This window comes from Lolium rigidum, chromosome 5 (assembly GCF_022539505.1).
Source record: "Lolium rigidum isolate FL_2022 chromosome 5, APGP_CSIRO_Lrig_0.1, whole genome shotgun sequence".
NCBI lineage: Eukaryota > Viridiplantae > Streptophyta > Magnoliopsida > Poales > Poaceae > Lolium > Lolium rigidum.
Genome location: NC_061512.1, coordinates 76,276,447 through 76,298,512, shown reverse-complemented (window position 1 = coordinate 76,298,512; position 22,066 = coordinate 76,276,447). Strand labels below are relative to the sequence as shown.

The 22,066-nt window shown below is 46.1% G+C and overlaps 1 protein-coding gene across 1 annotated transcript; it reads right to left on the bottom strand.

The window, feature by feature from the left end:
• Positions 1-5,239: 5,239 nt before the first annotated feature.
• Positions 5,240-11,310, bottom strand: LOC124658360 (polyol transporter 5-like). Its single transcript, XM_047196710.1, has 3 exons — positions 11,080-11,310; positions 10,566-10,912; positions 5,240-6,405 (listed from the first exon to the last, which is right to left on the bottom strand). The coding sequence occupies exons 1-3, from the start codon at positions 11,228-11,230 to the stop codon at positions 5,374-5,376; spliced, it is 1,530 nt and encodes a 509-aa protein (XP_047052666.1). The 5' UTR covers positions 11,231-11,310; the 3' UTR covers positions 5,240-5,373.
• Between the last annotated feature and the right edge of the window lie 10,756 nt (positions 11,311-22,066).

Here is a 22,066-nt window from a genome sequence, read left to right as displayed (position 1 = left end):
CTTTCAAGTATTCTTTGTCTCCCCTTGTGTCGAATCAATAAATTGGGTTTTACTACCCGCGAAGACTGTTGCGATCCCCTATACTTGTGGGTTATCAGCAAGCGAGATACCACTTTATCATATGTTTTTATGAACATTGCAATCTTGCTGATAGACATGATTCATGATGCTTATTATTAGTTTGTTGGTATCTTTTTCATGATTGACATAACTATTAGATGACTTTATTTGCATGTATGTTATTATGAATTGCCTAAGTACTCTTCCATATCATGAGAATATTTACATCATATGAACAAATGTGTTCGTGAAAGTTCTTTTATCGCACTCAGTTGTTAACTAAATTGCTTGAGGACAAGCAATAAGCTAAGCTTGGGGGGAGTTGATACGTCCAAAACGTATCTACTTTCCCGAACACTTTTGCTATTTTTTTGCCTCTAATTTGTGTATTTTGGATACAACTAACACGGACTAACGCTGTTTTCAGCAGAATTGCTCTGGTGTCTTATTTTTGTGCAGAAACTCAACTTTCAGGAAAATCCCCGGAAATAATTGCAATGGGCCTATTTTCACAGAAGATTGACGGAGCTAGAAGACGAGACGGAGGGGGGCCACGAGGCGCCCACACCACAAGGCGGCGCGGTGGACCCCTGGGCCGCGCCACCCTATGGTGGACTCGCCTCGGCCAGCCCCCGACGCTCCCCTCTGGACTACTTAAGGCTTTCGACCTAAAAACGCAAGGGGGTTCGATCAATCTGCCAGAAGACATCCAGAACTCCGCCACCATCGCGAAACTCCGTCTCGGGACCAGAAACTCCGTTATGGCACCCTGCCGGGACGGGGAATTTGAGGAGATCATCGTCATCATCACCACCGACGCCTCTCCATCGACCATCCATGTTTCCCCCATCCATGTGTGAGTAATTACCCCGCTGTAGGCTGTAGGGGATGGTAGGGATTGGATGAGATTGTTCATGTAATAGCATAAGATTGTTAGGGCATAGTGCCTAGTATCCGTTGTTGGTACTTTTATGATATTGTTGCAACTTGTTATGCTTAATGCTTGTCACTAGGGCCCGAGTGCCATGATTTCAGATCTGAACATGTTATTGATTAATGATGATATTCATTGTTTTATGATCTTACCTGCAAGTTGTATACACATATTGCTGTCCGGAACCCGATGCCCCAAAGTGACAGAAATTGGGACAACCGGAGGGGAAGGCTGTGATATGAGGATCACATGTGTTCACGGAGTGTTAATGCTTTGCTCCGGTGCTCTATTAAAAGGAGTACCTTAATTACCAGTAGATTCCCTAGAGGCCCGGCTGCCACCGGCTGGTAGGACAAAAGATGTTGTGCAAGTTTCTCATTGCGAGCACGTACGACTATATACGGCACACATGCCTATGGTTGTTTAGTACTTGGATACTGTTTTATTACTATCTGCAAATGCCCTGCCTTGATTGTTACATGAGTTCTCTTATCCATGCAACACCCGTTCATCCATCCCTGTGCCTACAGTATTTTAATCCTGCTGTTTACTATAATCACTACTCGCTGTCTTTGTTACACTCGCTGCTTATATTTCACTACTGCTACTGCGATAAAACTGTTGCTACTGATAAACTCTTGTGAGCAAGTATGTTTACAGGTGCAGCTGAATTGACAACTCCGCTGTTAAGGCTTACAAATATTCTTTGGCTCCCCTTGTGTCGAATCAATAAATTGGGTTTTACTTCCCTCGAAGACTGTTGCGATCCCCTATACTTGTGGGTCATCAAGGGGGAGGCGGCGAGGCCGACCGCACCCATCTATATCACCCTCGTACTAGTAGGTCTGTGCCGAAGTGCCAGAATGGTGTTATGTTGCGACGGTTTGGTTGGCAGGAGATGGCGAGTTCCCCCTGGTGGTCGGCGGCGGTGGTGCACGTTGCTTGCGGCTCTGGTGGTCGGAGCCGACGTCGAGGAACAGATCCTCTTCTCCTCCCTCTCCAGTAAAGCTCGAAGGAGGAGCCAAGAGAAGCAAGGATCTATGGATTTCTCCCCTTCCTCCTCGTGGTCGTGGATATAGACAGGAGGAAGTAGAGGAACCTCAGGCTCCTCGATCTAGAGCTTGGCAAAGATACAATGTGCGTGAGGTTGTACTCATGCAAGAATCTGCTCTTCGTGGAGTCCATCAGCACCGGCGAGGTGACGCTGGCGTTTTTTTTCCTTTTTTTGCAGAGGAGCCACTCCACTCCGCGAAGCTCTATATATTCTTCCTAGATTTCTTACTCTTTGAGAGGATCTTCATCGACCCCACACTTGGAAGCAACGCCATCGATGCCCCAAGTCGCATGCTCCCCGGTGGCGCCGACGGTGCCTGGTCCTGGAGGTTCAAGATCGGTGGCTACCAAGGACCTAATCATGTTTTTGCAAAATATTTTACGGATATAGTTGTAAATCTCAAGCACCATACCATTTTTGTTTTTCTTTGAGGGGGCTTTCTATAATCTTGTACTAACCGCTTAAGTAATGCAACTAAGTGTAGTACCAACGTGCACTTCTGAACTGATGAGAAGCCCCACAACCAGGTGTAGTATTTGTTACACATGAAGTATGTGTCATACTCCCCCGATGCCAAACACAATCCACATGAACATGTCCTTGTTCATCCTAAATCAGCACAAAAAATCCTTGAGCGTATGTGTTGCGATATTGGCGAAGTAGTCGGAGTCAAACAACAATGCGCCAGCTTGCCAATGTCGGTCCTGGTTCGGCGCCTTCCCAAACCACGAACCTCCACGCCAAGGGGCATCGAGTATGTGATGTCAAACACGGAGGTGGTTGGTAAACATCACCAGCCATTGTTTCCGCTCGATGGTGGCATCGGCCTCCTCCTTCATGAACATATGCACCATTGATGCATGTAAAATGCATGGATGAATTTTGCAGTTTGTTGACACATATTCTCACATATCTGCAACATATATGATGTTATATTGATTGTTTGGAATTTAACAATGATATCTTTTATTTTGGTTATAAACTTGTAGGACATGAAAACCCCGTTTTATGTATTTTTACCTTTCAGGGACCTAAACAAATTCAAATGGAGCTGAGATTATAGGGATGTTAATATTTCATCAAAAGAAGCATCTGGAGGTACGTCGCACGAGTGAGCACCATCAACCCCTGGAGCAACATCACACCACTTCCCGGAGCCCCTGCCCCTGCAGCCAAGACATAGTCCCAACTGTGCCGCCGATGACACAGACCCTTCCATGTCGCCTGCCTAACTCCACCAACAGGGGCGGAGCTCCCAGTAGGGCAAGGTAGGGCGACCGCCCTACCTTGATTTTTAGCAAAAAACTACATATATATAGGCATCTGTCAGTGTATATTCGAGTTACAGTAGTTTCAGCTCGTTTCTGGGAAATAAAGGAAGAGAAATACGTAAACTGTGCTGGTTTTCAATTGTGTCGGCTGAACTGGGCCTGATGGGCTGCTCACGGGGGAGACACGACTGGGCGAGCGGCCGAACGCAAGACTGAAGCCACGATCGCTAGTCTGTTTCTCCGTGATCGGCCTGATCGCTCGATCGCGATCGGACCTCCTCTTCGCCACACACCAACGCCCAGCCGACGCCGTCGTGATTCGTGACCTCTTCTCCGGTTCGCCACGCACCGACACCCAGCCGACGCCTCGTGCTGCTGTCTACTGGAGAGAACGAAGCAGCGGCGAACGCTCAGGCAAGGTCGGCGACTACATGAATATTTTGTTGATCTAAACTTATATTTTGTATCATTTCAGGCCATATCTTTGGTTACGGATGTGAGAACATGTTTGGTTAATTGGAGAAATCATGGTTGGGATTCACTCTTGGAAGATGTCAAATTATTTTGCATTGAAAATGAGATTATAATCCCAAGTATGGACACTATGGTAACAAAATGGGGTAAAACAAGAAAAGGGGGAAGAGACGCACTCACCACTGATCATTTTTATCGTGTTGACACCTTCTATGTTGCCATAGACTATTATCACAGAGTTTGATCATCGCTTTAATGAGGCATCTTCAGAGGTTATTCAAAACTTCTCTTGTATTGATCCAAGAGACTCATTTGCTAGGTTCGATGTGAGTAAACTTGCTCGGCTTACAGAGATTTATCATGAGGATTTCTCTGATTATGAGCGAGATCATATACAAGATTTCTTTAAGTTATTTCTTGTTCATACGAAGAGAGTTGAAGATTCCAGGGTTTGTTTTGACATTGCAAGCCTAGCTAAAAAGATGGTTGAACTTGAAAGGCATATCATGTTCCCTACAGTTTACCGTCTTATTGAGTTGGCAATGCTTTTACCGGTTGGGACAGCAACAGTTGAAAGGGCATTCTCAGCTATGAAGATTATCAAGACGGAGTTGCGCAACAAGATGTCCGATGGTTGGCTTAATGATTTGATGGTGTGCTACATCGAGCGAGGGATATTCAAAAGTCTTGATCTTAGTGAAATTAAAAAAGATTTTCAAAGCGAAGGTAGAGCTTTGCTATTGCCTAGAACTTCTAGACAACATTAAAGCTTCATTACGGTATGTTCGTAGGTTATACTTATATTTGAATATGTTTCTATTACCATAGTACCATTGATTATGCTTAACATCATACAAAATATTATTGTGTCAAGACCATTTTTTTTTTGTCAATTTTTTTATGTTATAAATTCGCCCGACCTCAATTTTTTTTGTCCTTCGCCACTGTCCACCAATGATAGGACCAGCAGCCATGCCAGATGCTTTTCCCGAGCAAATCAAGGGCCAACACCCACCACCACAACGGAAGGACGGCGCTGGATCAGCAAGGGTCAGTAGCTACGATCGAATCCGGCTAGATACGAAACTGGGGCGGCGCCAAAGCTACATAGGGAGCATGCAGCAAGCCTGAATCAACGACGCGACGGAGCGGCGAGTGGCCCGGCGCTGCGTTGACCTCCATCCTGCAGCAAGGAGGGCCACGAGGCCAGATCCCCGCTGCCCCCATCACCGATGCAGCACGGCCTTTGCCAGCGACGGCCTTCGGAGGCGACGAGGCGGGAAGGGAGGGGAGGGGGTAGCGGCACTGGGGAGCTAGGGTTCGCCCCATGCCTCGCCTGGAGGGGACGACGCGAGGGTGATTTTGTCTGGTGTGTGAGGCCTTTCTCTACTGCGTTCTCCGCAATCGATGGAAAATAACGCCGAACAGTCGAACAGACACAAATCATACAGTACAAACTGCCAATAGCTGATTCTTCCGATCGAAATTAAGTTTACAGTGAAGAACTTTCAGCAAATACGTTTGGCTAGTCTTACTACCTCCGTTGTCCTAGTGCTACCATAGTATACATTGTCGACGGATCACTGCGTCATCAGCGACGGTGAGTCGGCGGAACCGTCGAAGAGCGCCTCCATCTCCTCGAGGCTCCTCCCCTTGGTCTCCGGCAGGCAAGCGTACACGAACACCCAGGCCGCCGCCGCGAACCCCGCGAAGATGTAGAAGCTCCCGGCCATGCCCACCGCCTCGTACATCGAGATGAACGTCATCCCCACCACCGCGCTCATCACCCGGTTCACCGCCGTGCCGATGCCCGTGCCCTGCGCGCGCAGCCGGAGCGGCAGGATCTCCGACCCGTACATCCATATCACCGGCCCAAACCCCAGCGAGAACGTCGCCATGAACGCCGCAGCTGCCGCCACGCTTGTCGCGGCCGCCCACCACGCGGCGCCCGCGTCCGCCGCCGGCGCCGCGCGGAGGGAGAAGCCCAGCACGAGCAGGGACACGGCCATGCCGCCCGCGCTCGTGAGCAGCATGGGGCGCCGGCCGAGCCGGTCGGTGAGGAAGAGCGGGATGACGATGGACACCGTCTTGACGACGCCGAGGAGGATGGTGGCGCCCAGCACCGCGTGCTGGGATGTGATCCCTGCGCGGTTGAACACCCGCGGCGCGTACAGCACCAGCGCCGCGACGCCGGACGCCTGCTGGAAGAACTGGAGGCCGAGGACGGCGAGCAGCACGCGTCGGACGGACGGCGTCGGCCGGACCAGCAACTCGCGCCACACGCTCGTCGACGGCCGCGCCTCCTTCTTGCCATCGCGGGGGACGGCCTGCTTCGGGCTCTCCCGGGCGGAGGAGACGATATCCTGGAGACGGCGGTCGGCGAGGGCCGCGTCGCCGGTGGTGCGCGTGAGGACCCGGCGGGCTTCCTCGTGGTGGCCGTTGAGGACGAGCCATCGCGGGGTCTCCGGCATGGCGAGCAGCGTGGCCACGGCGAGAAATAGCGGCGGGACGGCACCGACGCCGATCATGAGGCGCCAGTTGAGGGACTCCGGGAGGCCGGCGAGGGCGAAGTCGGCGATGTAGCTGAGCAGGATGCCCGAGTTGCCGGCGATCTGACGTGGCAGGCATACAAAAGAGTGTGAAGAACAGCGAAAATTGATTCAGATACTGAAATGTCAACTCGGAACATACCAAAGTATGACGTATACTTTTATAATTTATAGTTTTAAAGAATGAAATAAAAATTTCAATTAAAATATAAAATGAGCCAAGACATGTTTCCTTCTCAAAAAGAAATGAGAAGTTTATTTTGAAATACATGTTAGACACATTTTAAAATGTCAAAAAAATTTAAACAAAAATTTTGCACGTACATCTTCATGTGCTACGCGCTCACAAAGTCGTTTCATGAAAAATTGACATGCCATGTGGCGTGTGTAAAAAAGACAAAATTCGGTGCTGAAACAAAGACTTGTCACAAGATAAATTTTCTCTATTTCGCTTAGACTATAAAAAATATCATTTTTTCATGAAACTTAACGAATACACATATATTATGGATATGTACATGTAAATTTTTTTGTCAAAATTTTTTAACACTTGGAAATATGTTTTTATGGTAAAGGGATCATACGCACCCGGGAGCCAAATTGAGTTTCTAGTGAAATGAAACTCACACATATAGCTATCTTTATCATCATTCTTACAAATGTAGATAGTTAGATCCGTTTAGTTTTTCACTGTTTGTTTTTGTGATATTGCCAACATCTTCAACGGACAATCTATTTTAGCCACCAAAACTATCCGTTTTAGCCTGTTTAGGGTTCCCACGAACAAGACAGACCAATATGCACTCTTGTGGTCCATTTGGCCTGGTCCACCCTATTTTTCCGTCTTTCCCTTGAGAGGCAACCATGGACAACACAATGAAGTTAATGTTGACAAGGCGTCACCTACCGTGTTGCCTTCCCCCACGGCCTCTCATTGCACGCTCGTGGTCGCTCGTTTTCCCACCCAAGATGTCGGTTATAAACAAGATGACACCACCCGATGGATGGGCACACCCTCGCAGCCACACCTCGCCGTAAAATCACCACGCGGGCCAACATCACCCACTTACAACGCAAACGCTACCCACCGGTGGCGGAGGAGATTGTCGCCGCAACGGAATCTGAGGAGGACGAGATGATAGTGATGGAGGATGTCGGCACCGAGGTGGAGATGGACGACGAGGTTGACAAGCCGATGATAACCATGAGCAGATAGTTCTCCTCGCATCCCTAAAACTGCTAACCTGGCATGGGCGAGTGCTGCCTACCTCGAGGAATTGAACGCTCCCGCGAGCAGTTAGGCCGGGGACAATCTGGCTGCCGACTCGGGGCTGTCGAGCGGTAGGCCAGGCCGAACATCATCGCCCAGAGGAGACCGAGGCCACCTCTCGCGAGGCTACCCACATCTCCTTGGTGGGTGCAACCTGTCTTGTGCACAAAGCAGCGTTGGCGGCGAGCCATGGTCGGTAGGCATAGGCAAAGAGTCAGCACTTGGAGGTGCTGGCGGAGGGGTGAGGCATCTCTTGGAGCGCGGACAAACTGCATCTCTCCCTCGCCATGCTCTAGCAGTGCAAAAACCGGGTGGATCAGCTCAAAGAGGCGCTCGAAGCCACGGCGGAGAGGCTGGCCATGGCGAAAACAAATGACGGCGAGGTCCGGCGACGACGAGGCGAAGGACAGAGAGGAGTAGAAGCCGCCCTTATTATTTTTTATTTAGCATGAGTGTTACATTTCCCATTTGGACATCATCCTTCGACCTGATGAGCAGAAAAGGAAGTCGCTGCTAGTACATTTGCCGGTTGCAACGAACCGAACGTCGTCGGTACTTCAATTTGCAGCTTGCGCTCTTTAATGGTCGAGATTTGACACCAGCTCGTGCTACCACAGTAGAACACTGACACGCATTAAACCGCCGGTTCGTCGCGTCGTGCTGGACAGAAACCCTTGGATAGCAATAGCAAGGGGTGGATGTGCCTGCCTCCTCGTAATTATGATATCGATTTCCTTCTCCCTCTTTTTCTGAAATTATGATACTAGCGAATTCGCTGTGTGTAACTTTAACAGTTGATGAAATAATAACGGTCTTTCAGCCGTGCTGCATTGGTAAGCAAGTTGTCGCAAAACAACAACAATTTCTGGTGTCCAAGTGCCAACGAATTACGTACTGTAGATAACATCAGAGAAGTTGGATCCAACTTGCTTTCCAAAAGAAATATTCCGTCGGTTTCCCTTTAATAAATTTAATTCATAATGCATTGTTGTGGACGTGACTGGAGAACTGATATCTGTCAAAGTAATTATTCTGATCTTGACATCCTATTGGAGAACATTTTTCCAGTACTCAGAGTACGACTAGCATTCTTTCTCTGTCCACCACGTTCGAACCGATCCAGCAATCATAGGATCTAGCGTGATCTCTCGAAATAATCATACAGTATTTTATTACCTAAGCAACCCTTTAATTAGATGTCAATCCACCTCCAATTAGCTAGCAGGCATTGCGCTCGGGACTCGGGAGAAGCAGTTACTCCCTCCTTACCGGTTTACAGGTCAATTATGGAGTAGGTATTTCGCGAAAAAACTTTGATCACTAATTCGGTTAACAAAATATAAGATATATATTATAAAAATTATATTTTTGAAAACTTTTTTAAAATATAAATTAAATGGTATAATTTATGTGACATATATCTTATAAAAATTATATTTTGTTAACCAAATTTATAATTAAATATTTTTCTCGAAATGCGTAATTGCCTTGTAAACCGGTATGGAGGCAGTAGTTGATTGAGCTCAATCGATCAACCCACATGCGACGCCGGCCATGAACGCCGCGTACCCAGACGCCGCGTCGGTGATGGCAGAGCCGGCGAAGAAAATGGCCGCGGAGAGCGCTATGGTGCGGCACCGGCAATGAGAGTAGACACTGTACACTACAAATTTGCCATGAGCTCATGCTATCGTAGTATGACACACATTAAACCGACGTTCATAGCGCCATGTTGTATATAAACCCTTCGAAAGAGTGGATATGCCTCCGATCTATATATTTTCTCTTTTTGCGGGTAACCTCTGATCTAAATTAATTGACACAATACTCATCAATTAGTTTTGGTGCAAGTATAAATGTTAGATGTACCGAGGACGGTGCAACTCCTCCAAGAAAAGAGGCGACCCTAAAACTAAAAGTAAAGCTCATCTCGGGTTCTGTCTCCCTCACAGGGAACGTTGTGTCTTCTTGTAGACGGTGATGTGGTGGTTACATTCTCAAGTTAAGATAAGGTCCTTTTATCCTATTCTCGCTTCGGTGGTGCAATTAGCACCAGCGAAGGGCACGTGAAGTTGTACGTCCCTTGGATCTTATGGGATATACTCGGTTTCTATATCCGTTGATGTGGTTTTAGGTCTGGCTCTTTCGATCTACGGGTCTCATCTTTAACGATGTTTACTTCTCTCGTACGTTGGTCCTTTAGGTACTTAGCATGATAACTTTCGATTTATCTACTATTACAAGTGGTTTATTTTTTTGTTTACTAGTTTTTTATCTGTTTGTACTCCTGTGATGATTATCAAAGATACTAGTGGAATTTTCGCACTTTTGTGATACTGGCGTACTTTTAAACGGCGTCAAATAATTTTGATTAGAGGAAGTAGCAAATCCCCTTTAAATACTCTTGTTGTTTAACCGTTACATTGGTAGTCAACCTGTCGCAAAACAACAATTTCTGGTGCATTCGTCGTGTCCGTCCAAGTGCGAACGAATCACGTACTAGGCTAATAACTGTAGATAACATCAGATAAGTTGGATCCCATGTGCTTTCCAAAAGAGAGATTCGATAGAATTCGCTAATCATATCATATTGTCCAGCTAGATGTGACCGGAACCAATACCTGTCAAAAGTAAATACTATTCTGATTTCTGATATTTGATCTCCTATTGCCTATTGGAGAACATCGTACGACTAGCATTCTTTCTCTGTCCACCACGTTCGAACCGATCCCAGAAATCCTAGGATCTAGTGTGATATCTCGAAAAAATTATAGTACGTAGTACTAGTAACTAGTAGTATTTTACTAGCTAAACTACCCTTTAATGAGAAGTCAATCCACCCCCAATTAGCTAGCAAGCATTGGGCTCGGGAGAAGCAGTTAGTTATAATTAAGATCGATCGATCAGATGAACACGTACTGTACGTAGGGTGCAGGTGTGGGATGGAGCTAACCTCGGGGATGGAGGAGAGGAATCCTCGTGACGCCGCCGGCGCCATCTCGGCGATGTAGACGGGCGCGACGACGAGGCCAAACCCGCACGCGACGCCGGCGACGAGCTGGCCGGCCATGAGCGCCGCGTACCCGGACGCCGCGCCGGTGATGGCGGAGCCTGCGAAGAACATGGCCGCGGAGAGCGCCATGGTGCGTCGCCGGCCCGCTCGGTCGCACGCCCACCCCGCCGCCAGCGAGCCGACGAGCGAGTAGATGCTGGTGGCGCCGATGAGCACCTCGATCTGCGCGTCGCTGATGCCCAGGTCATCCTGCACGAACTTCTGCGCCCCGCTCATCACCCCTCGATCTGTTAATGTTTCGCGATTAATTGCAGGATACCTGGCTCCTAGCTACAGATCAAAAATAATTGTTCGACGCAAGATTTACAAAGATACGCTAATGGCCAGCTTGCGAGCTAGCGTATAGCATGCATGCATGATCATCTCTAGATCGAGGTTGCAGAGGTTTGCTTACTGTAACCGTAGACGATGGAGATGGCGGAGGCGACGAGGGAGCAGACGAGCGCGTAGGCGCTTCCGGCCGCGGCGGCCGCCTTCCCGTCATCGCCGTCGCCGGGAAGCAGCGCCGCCTCTAGCTCGCGCTCTTGTTCTTGCTCATTCTTCATTATTTTTATCTAAGGAATTACTCGTTGACCGCCACCGTCGTCTCTCTCTGGGTACAAGGAGACCGGAGTTGGAATGGCAGGACGAGTTACTAATTGAGATCGATCGACCTCGCCGGAGAAACTTGTATATATATAGGGCCCCCGCCCGCATACGGGTGATGCGGCTGATAATTGATCACGTGTTCAAGGTATGAATAGAGAATGAAAAAAACTAATCACGCGGAGATTTTGTTTTGGAAATAATTCACCGCGGCCGAGATAAGCACGGCAGCAGCTGGTTAAAATCACGTGATTAACCGCGGGCGATTACAAACACTCAAGTGTCGGCTCGAGACTATTACAGGTGGGGCCTTGGAGTATTTGGGATGCTGCATCCGCACGTGATGATTTTCTTTGGGCATTACGTAGGCTGGCACATTTATTTTGGAACTGCGCGAGCTGGCACTTAATTACGGAATAGGCAACAGGCAACAAACCTCGTCACAGAAAATAAAGCACAAGACGAGGAGATCGTTCAAGTATGGAAGGAATAGATAGATTACCTTTGTATGATAATTGAGTTTGGGTAGGACTCTCGAGATCTGACCTCCTATAAAAATGCCAGAGGAGGGCTGCCGGATGGCTCTCTTAATCTTCATACACCAAACCCTAGCCACCTTGCCTCTCGGCGAGAACACATCCACTCAGTCCATCGGCTGCCCCATTGTAACTGTAATCATAATCAAGATCAGATAGGCAGGACGTACGGGTATTACCTCTACGGGGCCCCGAACCTAGGTAAATCACACCTCTCGCTTGTCTGGTATCCGACGTTTAGTTCTAACATGTAGGCTTTCACTAACCCTAAGCCCCTCATGGTGGGCATTGCCGAGGAGCCATCTCATCACCACCCCTTCTCCGCTTAGCGCCATACACGGACCTCACCGCAATGATCAACGTCCTCTCACTGAGCTTCGATAAGCATCACTCGGGAATACCAACAATAGATAAAAGAGCCACCGGATTCGGCGCCTAGGCTCAGCCGAATTTTTAACCGGAGAGCTTGATCTAGCAAGGTTGATGCCATAAAATATATGTTACCATTCTACAGATTTTTTTATCGCAAGATTGTTTCTTGCTTGACGCAAAAACATATAACATGATGTGTTAAATCAGAAATTTATTGCAAATTTTGTGAACATGCTGCAAGCTTTTCCTCGCAATTAATGCTACAACCATTTACTTTCATGTTGCATATGTGTGATGGTTTATTCTTGGCCATTAATTTGTCGTGACTATTGGAGAGTCGTCAGTCGCACATGTGAGCATGGACAATGCCGCATAGATACGTTCAGATTGTGGCTAGCGTCCACGTCATGCCGCACTTGGATGTAGCTTCTTATCTAGATTCACGGTCGCGCGTAAGCTCAGACGCTAGCAAAATAATTCGAGTGAATCCACACGACCGTTGGTTTGAATGTGCGTCTACAGCTGTTGCGGCGAGGAGACAGTGTGTCTGGTTTTTATGTGTTGCAATTGTCGGGCCCGCTGGTGCGATGTCTTGGGATGGCTTAGGGGGGTGTGCGGTACTATACACCACTTCGTTAGGGTTTGCGATGGTCAGGGGCAAAGCTAGAAAAAATATTATTCGGACAATTCAGGTGGCTAGGGGCACTTTTGGGACAAATTTGTTTTTTTTTTCCTTCATGTATGAAAGAATTCCACAACTATACTTGGGTTCGCCTTTGGGTGTAGTGTCTTGTAGCACCTGTTGTCCCCTCCCTCCTCATCCCCATGACTTCATGAGAATGTTGTCCATAAATGTGGCATGAAGCGGACCATGACTGCCCCCCTAATCCTCCATCATCATCCAACTCCGGCGTGTTGCTCTGTGCTCATGCATGCTTGGCCGCATGGTAGGGTGTGTGTGTGGGGGGGAGGAGGGGGGCTTTCCAGATGGGGACGGTGGCATCGATGCATATACCTCATGTACTCGATGCCAACTGTGTGTGTGACATTTACCTAATTAGAGACGTCATCATGGAGCTCTTCTAATTTGTCATCTTGGTCGGAAGGCTCTAGATAAAAGCTCATATCCATTTGAATTGCGTGACAGCGGCGTTTTCACATTGTCCCTTCTTGGAGGTGTTACCTCAAGCCCTTGACCTAGGTCAACTCTTCTTGTTTTCTGCTGCTTGTGGTGATCTTACTAGTGGAATATTGCTCTGAAGATGCTTCGGCAGGGGACTTGATCCGGCGACATTCTATGTTCTTCATTTGTTGGAGACGAAGACACCGACAACTCTCTTTGTTATCTTATTTTTGCTTGTATATGTTGTTCTGCACGTTTTTCCCCCTACACATGAGTTTTCATTGTAAGCTGGTATCCTCAAAGTGATCTTTGATTGTATAAGGTTGTACACATAGACAGTTAATGATTTCATTAATCTAACCCCGATGTCTTATCATTTCGAGCCTTTCCTTTAAAGAAAAAACATCGATAAAATCGTGTTACGCGATAGCATGGTATTCTGTCGTAGGAGGCAGGGAGAAGCTGAAGCTCCATGATCACGCGACCGATCCAAATTAATGCAACAACCGTCGGCGCTATGTGTGCCACTCCTCATCCGACGGTGATGACCAGTTCAGCGATCGAGCCCACCGATAGGAAGTAATCATCCATGGACGTACGGACGCAAGCTCTCGTGGCGTCCGCGTCGTCCCGCCTCGATCGTCTGGTAAGTATATCTTCTCTCTCTGTCGCGTTGTGGTCGATGACTATCCGTCGCTGGGGAGTTAGCCGCTGCTTGCGCCTGGCAATGGTGCAGTTGGTTTACTCAAGCTGATTAGAGAAGAACAACTCAAGTCGAGCTTCTTCCTTCTCTCAATTATCGTCTGCTTGCTTTCTGTCTTGTTGTGTTTAATTCTACGGCTGACATGGGTATATGGATGTGGACCCATCATGAAATTGCATGGAGCCGAATCAGCTCCACGGGCGCACCGTTGCCAACGAAAAAATGCTGCACGAGGAGATCGAAAGACCGTACGTACAGGTGGATAATAGATAATATAGCGTAGGAACACGCCGTGGATAACCCGAATAACTTAACATTTGCAGTATTTAAGAAATTGAAAATATTTCAATCTGGACGACTGTGAAATAGATGTGGTAAGTATTTATATTTATTTTACAAATACAAATGTGGTGTAATAAAATTTAAAGAAAATGTAGATATCGCAATGGATACACCCGTATCTAATCAGATTAGGTAATTTTAGTAGTAATTCTAACCTGATGTGCCAATCACCCAACCTGAAAAAACTAACAAACTGGTATCTATTTCCGCGTGACTAAACTTGAAACTATTGTATATTTTATCAATGTACTTATTTCTCTATCTATCACTTTTTAGTTGACTCATTATAAGACAAGCTTCTATTAATTTTTATATATTTGTATCCATTTAGAATTGAGAAAACATCGAATCCACATTCGTTTTCGAGTAATGTTCGCTCTGCATTAGTATTCGCCAGCCTCCGTATTCGTCTGAAAAAATATGCAAACGGATAAACAAAATGCACTATATGATCCACATCCAATTTGTATCCACCCCAAGTGGACATGGATGCATGTCGCCCAAGATTGGTACTCCGCACAAAATTTAGATGCAAATCCTATTTAAGCAGCGGATAAACGTTGGTTGTTATAAAGTTAATAGGAAGTTTGCCGTGAGGGCACGCCGTGCTCTTGTCTGTTAGAGTATTTGTTATAGAATTTTTTTAAGTTTATTTGTTATAGTATTTGGAAGCACTACGGTATATGGGTCATCTGTGTACTGCAGAAGTGCAGAAGTGTTGGTGCGAAAGCACTAATCAAAAAACATAAAAGTGCCAATGTAGGGTCATGGTTTGGATTTTTTTTCAGCGCCATAGGTATCGCTGGAAAACCTAGAGCGTTTTTCTCGCAAAAAACACGAGCGAGATAATCTTCCTTAATATGGATCTCAGTTGATGTAAGAAGAGGCGGAAGTTGAAGTGTTAAACTCCTCTATCAGGGAAATACAGGAAGAATAAAAATGTATCTTGAAAAATAACCTTTGCTAGTATTAGAAATTATATTTTTGGTGGTGAAAGCAAAGAATCAGAAAAGGGGAAAGCGATAATCATGAGGCAATGAAAAAAGTGTGCATTATTGATTAAAAAACACCAGATGATCATATGACAATGGAACAAAAATAGGGTAGTTCGCCAGGAGCCTATACATAGCTCTAATATCCGGAGCAAGGAAAACATGCACCGGTTGAAAGATCTGACGTACAACGAAATAAGTTTTATTCGGAGAAATAAAAAAATCGACTAAAAGAAGTGTCGGATGGAGTGTTTTTTGTTTCCGAAGTTGGTATAGAAGAAAACGATGGATGGTGGAGTAAGTATATGTTTTCGACAATACCGTACTAGAACACAACATTATTTTCTCCATGTAAAATAGGGGATGAATATTAGATTTTTTTGCACTAGCAAAAAATTATTGTGAGTAATTACTATCCAAAACCATGGATGAGATGGAAGGTTTGTGTAAAAATTACCATGCTTGTGGACCGTTAAAAAAGAGATATTTTGTGGTACCCCTAAATAAATAACAACCATTCATTTCGGTTCATCTAAAGGCCCACAACAATTTATACTCGTGCCAACCTGATGACCAGTACAATTCCTACTGCTTTCCTCGCGAGGGCATAATCGACACCGCACCAAGAAAATCCCGTAGACGGGCCGGCCCAAACAGTTCAGCATAGCTGCCTAACAAGAACACTCCTAAGTCTTAGGCCATGTACTATGTAGCTTCGGTTCAAGAAAAAATATATCAGATTTTTGAATCGCTTTGGTTTAGCTGTAGTGTTGGTAAGGTGAGAGAAATTTACCCAATTAAATACGAGAAGATGCCCAGATTTTGTGGTGGTTGTGGGTTTATTGGTCACACACATCTGGAGTGCGGATCTGGAGAGCATGAGGAAGAGAACTTAAAATGGGGAGACTTTCTAAAAGCTGATTGGCATACTTGGAATGGCCGAGGTTTTGGAGGAGGCAGAGGTGGTGCTCGGTCTGGTTGTGGCTTTGGTGATTCTCATGGAGGCCGTGGTCGTAACTCTGGTCGTGGAAGAGAGGGTGAGCTAGATGGCAGTGGGTTTCCCCCTGCTTGGAGACACAATGCCCTAGCATACTTCAATGGAATTGCCCATGTTGGTGGTACCAAGACTAATGCTATTGTCCCTGGTGGCTCGAAAAATCTACGGACCACAGAGGGAGAGCTCCAGGATACGGGTACTAGTCCTATCAAGAATAGCTTAATGGATGTTGATAATCCCAATAGCGATGCGGACTCAGGTGCTTAAAGGAGGTTGGATATGACTCTGGATGATAATACTAATGGACATGGCAAGCAAGATGAAGATATGTCTGCCAATGAGGTGGCCGAAGGTTTGGTGTATCCAGAAGAGACTGCGGAGAACGTGAGTTCTGAATCAGGCAACAACAAAAGACCTAAGAAGGATGGAGCTATCTCCCCTTCACTCGGATCGGCGGGTTCCCGAGAGGAACCTGTCCGGAGCCAATAAAGACATTAGGCTTGAACTGTCAGGGTTTGGGTAATGGCCCGATAGTTCGTGCGCTTTCGGATGTGCGAAGGCGATACAACCCCGATGTGATGTTCTTGTCGGAAACTCACCTCGACTCGTACCCGGCAGAATGTTTGCGTAGAAGATTAAATATGGATGGTATGATTTGTAATCCTAGTGATGGGAGAAATGGTGGAGTTATTTTGCTATTGAAGAAGGAGATAAAGGTGGAACAGTTGTTCCCTGCTCCCAAATACATTGACGTGAAGATAACAGAAAAAGAGGACAAAGTGTGGAGACTCACGGGTATATATGGAGAACCTCGATGGCAGGACAAATACAAAACCTGGGACAAGTTGCGTGAATTAAATCAAAACAGTAATCTCCCTTGGGCTATTATTGGGGATTTCAATGAGATTTTGTTCTCCCATGAGAAGGAGGGAGGTAACCCGAAACTTCAGAGATATATGGATGCTTTTCGTGATGCGCTGATGGATTGTGGGCTTGAGGACCTTGGTTTCTCTGGAGATATATTCACGTGGAAAAGAGGCAAAATTCGCCAAAGACTTGATCGGGTGGTAGCTAATGGTGCCTGGATAAGTATGCATGTGAACATGACAGTACAAAATTTGGAATATACTCGGTCATATCATCGTCCGATCTTACTGGATAATCAGGTTCATTTAACCCAAACGGGCCGATCTTCTGGTCCGAAGCGATTTGAGGCTCGATGGCTACAAGAATCTGGGTTTACTGAGAAAGTGCAGGAGACCTGGACCTCTGTATTTGAATCTATGGCAGGGGAAGGCGTGCTGTCCAAGCTAGAACGCCTCCACGGTCTGCTTCATGAGCGGGATACGAATGTCTTGAGAATGCCGAAAAAGAGAATGAAAAAGGCACAGCAGAAACTGGAAGAAGCTATGTCTGAACCTATGTCTGAAGAAAATGAGATTGTGGCGAACGAAATGGCTGCTCTTATTGATTTGTTGCTCGAGCAAGAAGAAACTCATTGGATGCATAGATCACGGGCGAATTGGCTTCGACATGGAGACAGAAACACAAGTTTTTTCCATAACTTTGCCACAGCGAGAAGAAAGAAAAATCGCATTCAGAAGTTAAACAACACAAATGATGTTTGGGTGGAAGGTAAGACTTGAAACCTCTTATCTACCAATACTTCTCGTCTCTGTTTACATCGGAAGTAAACATGGTAGACCCAATAATGCTTGATAAAGTTCAACCACGGGTGACACAGCTTATGAATGAAAAACTTCTGGCTCCTTTCACTCCAGAGGAGGTTAAGAAGGCGGCTTTCAGCATTGGGGATTTCAAAGCCCCAGGACCAGATGGACTTCATGCAGTCTTTTATAAAAAGTTTCGGAACATCTGTGGAGATGAGATTACTCGGGAGGTTCTCAGTGCAATGAACAGTGGGGTTATCCCAGATGGTTGGAACGATACCACAGTGGTGCTTATTCCAAAGGTAGATGTCCCGGAACTGGTTACCCGATTCCGTCCCATTAGTCTTTGCAACGTCATCTACAAAATTATCTCAAAAATGCTAGCCGCAAGATTAAAAGGAATTTTGCCAGAGGTTATTTCTCCTATGCAAAGTGCTTTTGTCTCAGGTCGCTTAATTACTGATAATGTCCTAGTGGCATATGAAAGTATTCACACTATTAAAAACAGAAGGAACGGGTCCAATGGTTCTTGTGATGTGAAGCTGGACATGCATAAAGCATATGATATGGTTGAATTGGTATTCTTGGAGAGTATGCTGAGGCGACTTGGGTTTGATGAGAGATGGATTGTCTTAATGATGGCCTGTGTGAGCTCGGTAAGATATCAAGTGAGGTTCAATTCGGAGGAGACTGACATGTTTGCCCCAACACGACGTGGTCTTCGACAGGGGGATCCCCTCTCCCCTTATTTGTTCCTCATATGTGCTGAGGGGTTATCCAGTCTTTTGTTGTTTGAAGAAGAGGTTGGTGGCATCGATGGGGTAAGGGTGTGTAGGAATGCACCGTCAGTTTCACATCTACTTTTCGCTGATGATTCCCTTATTCTCATGAAAGCAGATATGACTAATGCAACCTCCCTACAACAAGTCCTGGATACTTACTGTGCAAACTCGGGACAACTTGTGAGTCTTTCAAAATCTAGCATTTTCTTTTCTCCGAACACTAATGTTTTGGTGAGATCGGAGATTTGTCAAGCTCTACATATAGATACTGAGGCCCTTTATGATAAATACTTGGGTCTCCCTGCCCTAGTGGGAGCTGATAGAAGTGACTGCTTTGAGCACTTTGTTGAAACAATTATTCAAAGAATTAATGGATGGAAAGAAAAGATGTTGTCTATAGGTGGGAAGGAGATCCTCTTGAAAGTTGTGGCTCAGGCCATTCCGGTGTATGCCATGTCTGTTTTCCAAATACCAAAGGGAGTTTGTAAACGTATGATGGATGCTATATCAAAGTTTTGGTGGGGGGACGATGACAACAGCAATAAGATGCATTGGTATGCATGGTGAAAATTATGCTATCCAAAGAGCGAAGGTGGTATGGGTTTCCGAGACTTCCACTTCTTTAACCTTGCTATGTTAGCCAAACAAATTTGGAGATTGATTAATGAACCTGATTCTCTGTGTGCTCGGGTTCTCAGACCTAAGTATTTTCCTCATGGTGATATTCTTAAGGCGGGGCCGAAAGCTGGATCTTCGTTTACATGGCAGAGTATTGTTGCTGGATTGGCTACTTTTAAGCGTGGATATATTTGGAGAGTGGGCAATGGTGAGAAAATAGATATATGGCAAGACCCCTGGATCCCTTCGAGTTTGAATCGGAAAATCATATCCAATCGTAAGAATGTTTTATACACAAAAGTATGTGAGCTTATTGATCCGGTTTCCGAGCAATGGGATGAACCTCTACTGCGGTCCCTATTCTGCCCCATTGATGTGTCAAGAATTCTGCAGATTCCTATCAATAGTCGAGGGTTTGATGACTATATTGCATGGTGCCTAACGAAGCATGGACAGTATACAGTTAGATCAGGTTATCACGCACAATGGAGACATCAGTTTGGGGCTTCTGTGAACCTCCTCGCTTTGCCGGGGTCGTCTGTTGTTAATCCTGTATGGAAGATTATATGGAAGCTGAAGGTCCCGAGTAAGGTAAAATATTTCGTTTGGCGGGCGCTACATGGAATCCTCCACTTAAAATGCATTTTAGTTAACAGACATATTGGACTATCTGTGAATGCCCAATTTGCCAAAATGGCCCTGAAGATATACAACATCTCTTATTTTTGTGCCCTGTTGCTAATAACCTTTGGAATTCTTTTGGATTGAGTAATGTTATTGAGGCTGCTACTCGCTCAGATCGTTCTGGGTCTGGTACCCTGGAGACCTTGCTTCGGAATCAAGCGTCGGACTTGGTAGGCTTTGACGGTTTGGGTACAAAGGAGGTGATTGCAACTGTGAGCTGGTACTTATGGTGGATCAGACGAAGGCTAACTCACAATGAAGAGGTTCCACCGGTTTTAAGGTGCAAAATGTCTATTCTGGCTATGGTGGCTAATAATGCAAAATTTTCCATGAAGGTAACCACTAATACTGAAGGGAGATGGGAGAAACCTGAAGTCAGACAGGTAAAAGTTAACGTTGATGCCTCCTTCTTTGCTGATAGCTGTGATGGTGCTGTGGGAGCGGTGATCCAAGATTTTCAAGGTGGCTTCGTTGCTGCTTCTAACAAATATATATCCCATGTGTCGTCTGCGGTTATGGCTGAGGCAATGGCGATGAAAGAAGGACTAACCCTGGCACATCGGAGAGGGTACAGTTCTATCACAGCGGAAGGAGATTCTCTGGAGACTATTGAAGCCTGTTCTGGTGTTGAAAGATGGTGGACGGAGTCGTCAGCCACTTATGCAGACTGCGTGGATTTGAGTACTATGATCGGTGAAGTAACTTTCAGATTCTGTTCACGGGAGGCAAACAAAGTGGCTCATGATCTTGCTAGGGATGCTTATAGTAGTAAAATCAATTGTAACTGGGACGATGATCCCCTAGCTTCCTCCTAAATAGTCTTATCCACGATGTAGCGATACTTTGATTGTCAAGCGGCAGGTTCCAGACGCACTCTTTTCCTTCCAGGGTACCTAAGGGGGCTGGATGGTTTTTAATGAGGCGGCCTGCTGTCTTAATATATAGTTTTACCCTTAAAAAAAAAGTTGTAGTGTTGGTATCACTTTGCATGTGAAGCAATGCTTGATAGATGGAGCATGCAATCTATATTTTATTCCCCACCATCTAAAATTTTGGGCCCCTCTTACTACTTTTTTCGCATGTATGAGATAATGAAAAATAAATACTTTAAGTATACACAACTTTAATATTCATATAAAATAATGTTTACATGATACCTTAAAATTTTCTCCGCCAATTCCTAGAAGCAAAGTCCATGACGATGGAATCAATATCAAACTCGCCCACTAACTTCTTGTCGATTTATAGAGTTGCCAAACTAGTTAACCCCGCTCCTACGAATAAGAACAACAACAACTAATCAAAATTCAGAATCCGAATTATAGGCGAGCATAGAATTCCAAAAGAACCGCAGCAGGCGTTCTTACGTTCTATCTTAATCTATTATGCAGATTGGATGATTGCATGATTGACGGGCAGTCGGACTGGGACTACCAACTGCGACGGCCACTGGCCGGCGGACTAGCAGGCAGCACCGTAGTCCGCACGAGGGCAGCAGTTAGCAGATCGTCTCGCGATCGGTCGGTCGCGATCGGCGAGAGCGAGGGCAGGAACTAGGCGGCCTGGGCGATAGCCACGAACCGCGAGAGGGCAGGCAGGGAATCGAGGCGTCGGGCTCGGGAAAATTGGCGATGTTTCACATATCGATAGATGGAACGGATTTCAGGCGCGCTGACTCAAGTCGTGGCCGGCTAGCCGACTTGGAAACCAATAGGAAAAGAAAAGGTCCAACTATAGACCAGGCCCATATAAAATCATAAAACTGCTATTTTTTTCTGCAATGTACAGTAATCCTATATAGAAAATATGGGCCCCTAGTTTTTCTGGACTCGGGGCGGTCGCCCCGCCAGACCCTCCACAGGGCCGGCCCTGCGAACCAACTTTGTAGTTCGCTTCTTGTGACAGGTGCCGTGGTGCGATGCTCTACTATGTGTGAAACCGGTTCACAAGTCAAAATAAATCGCTTTCATACCACAT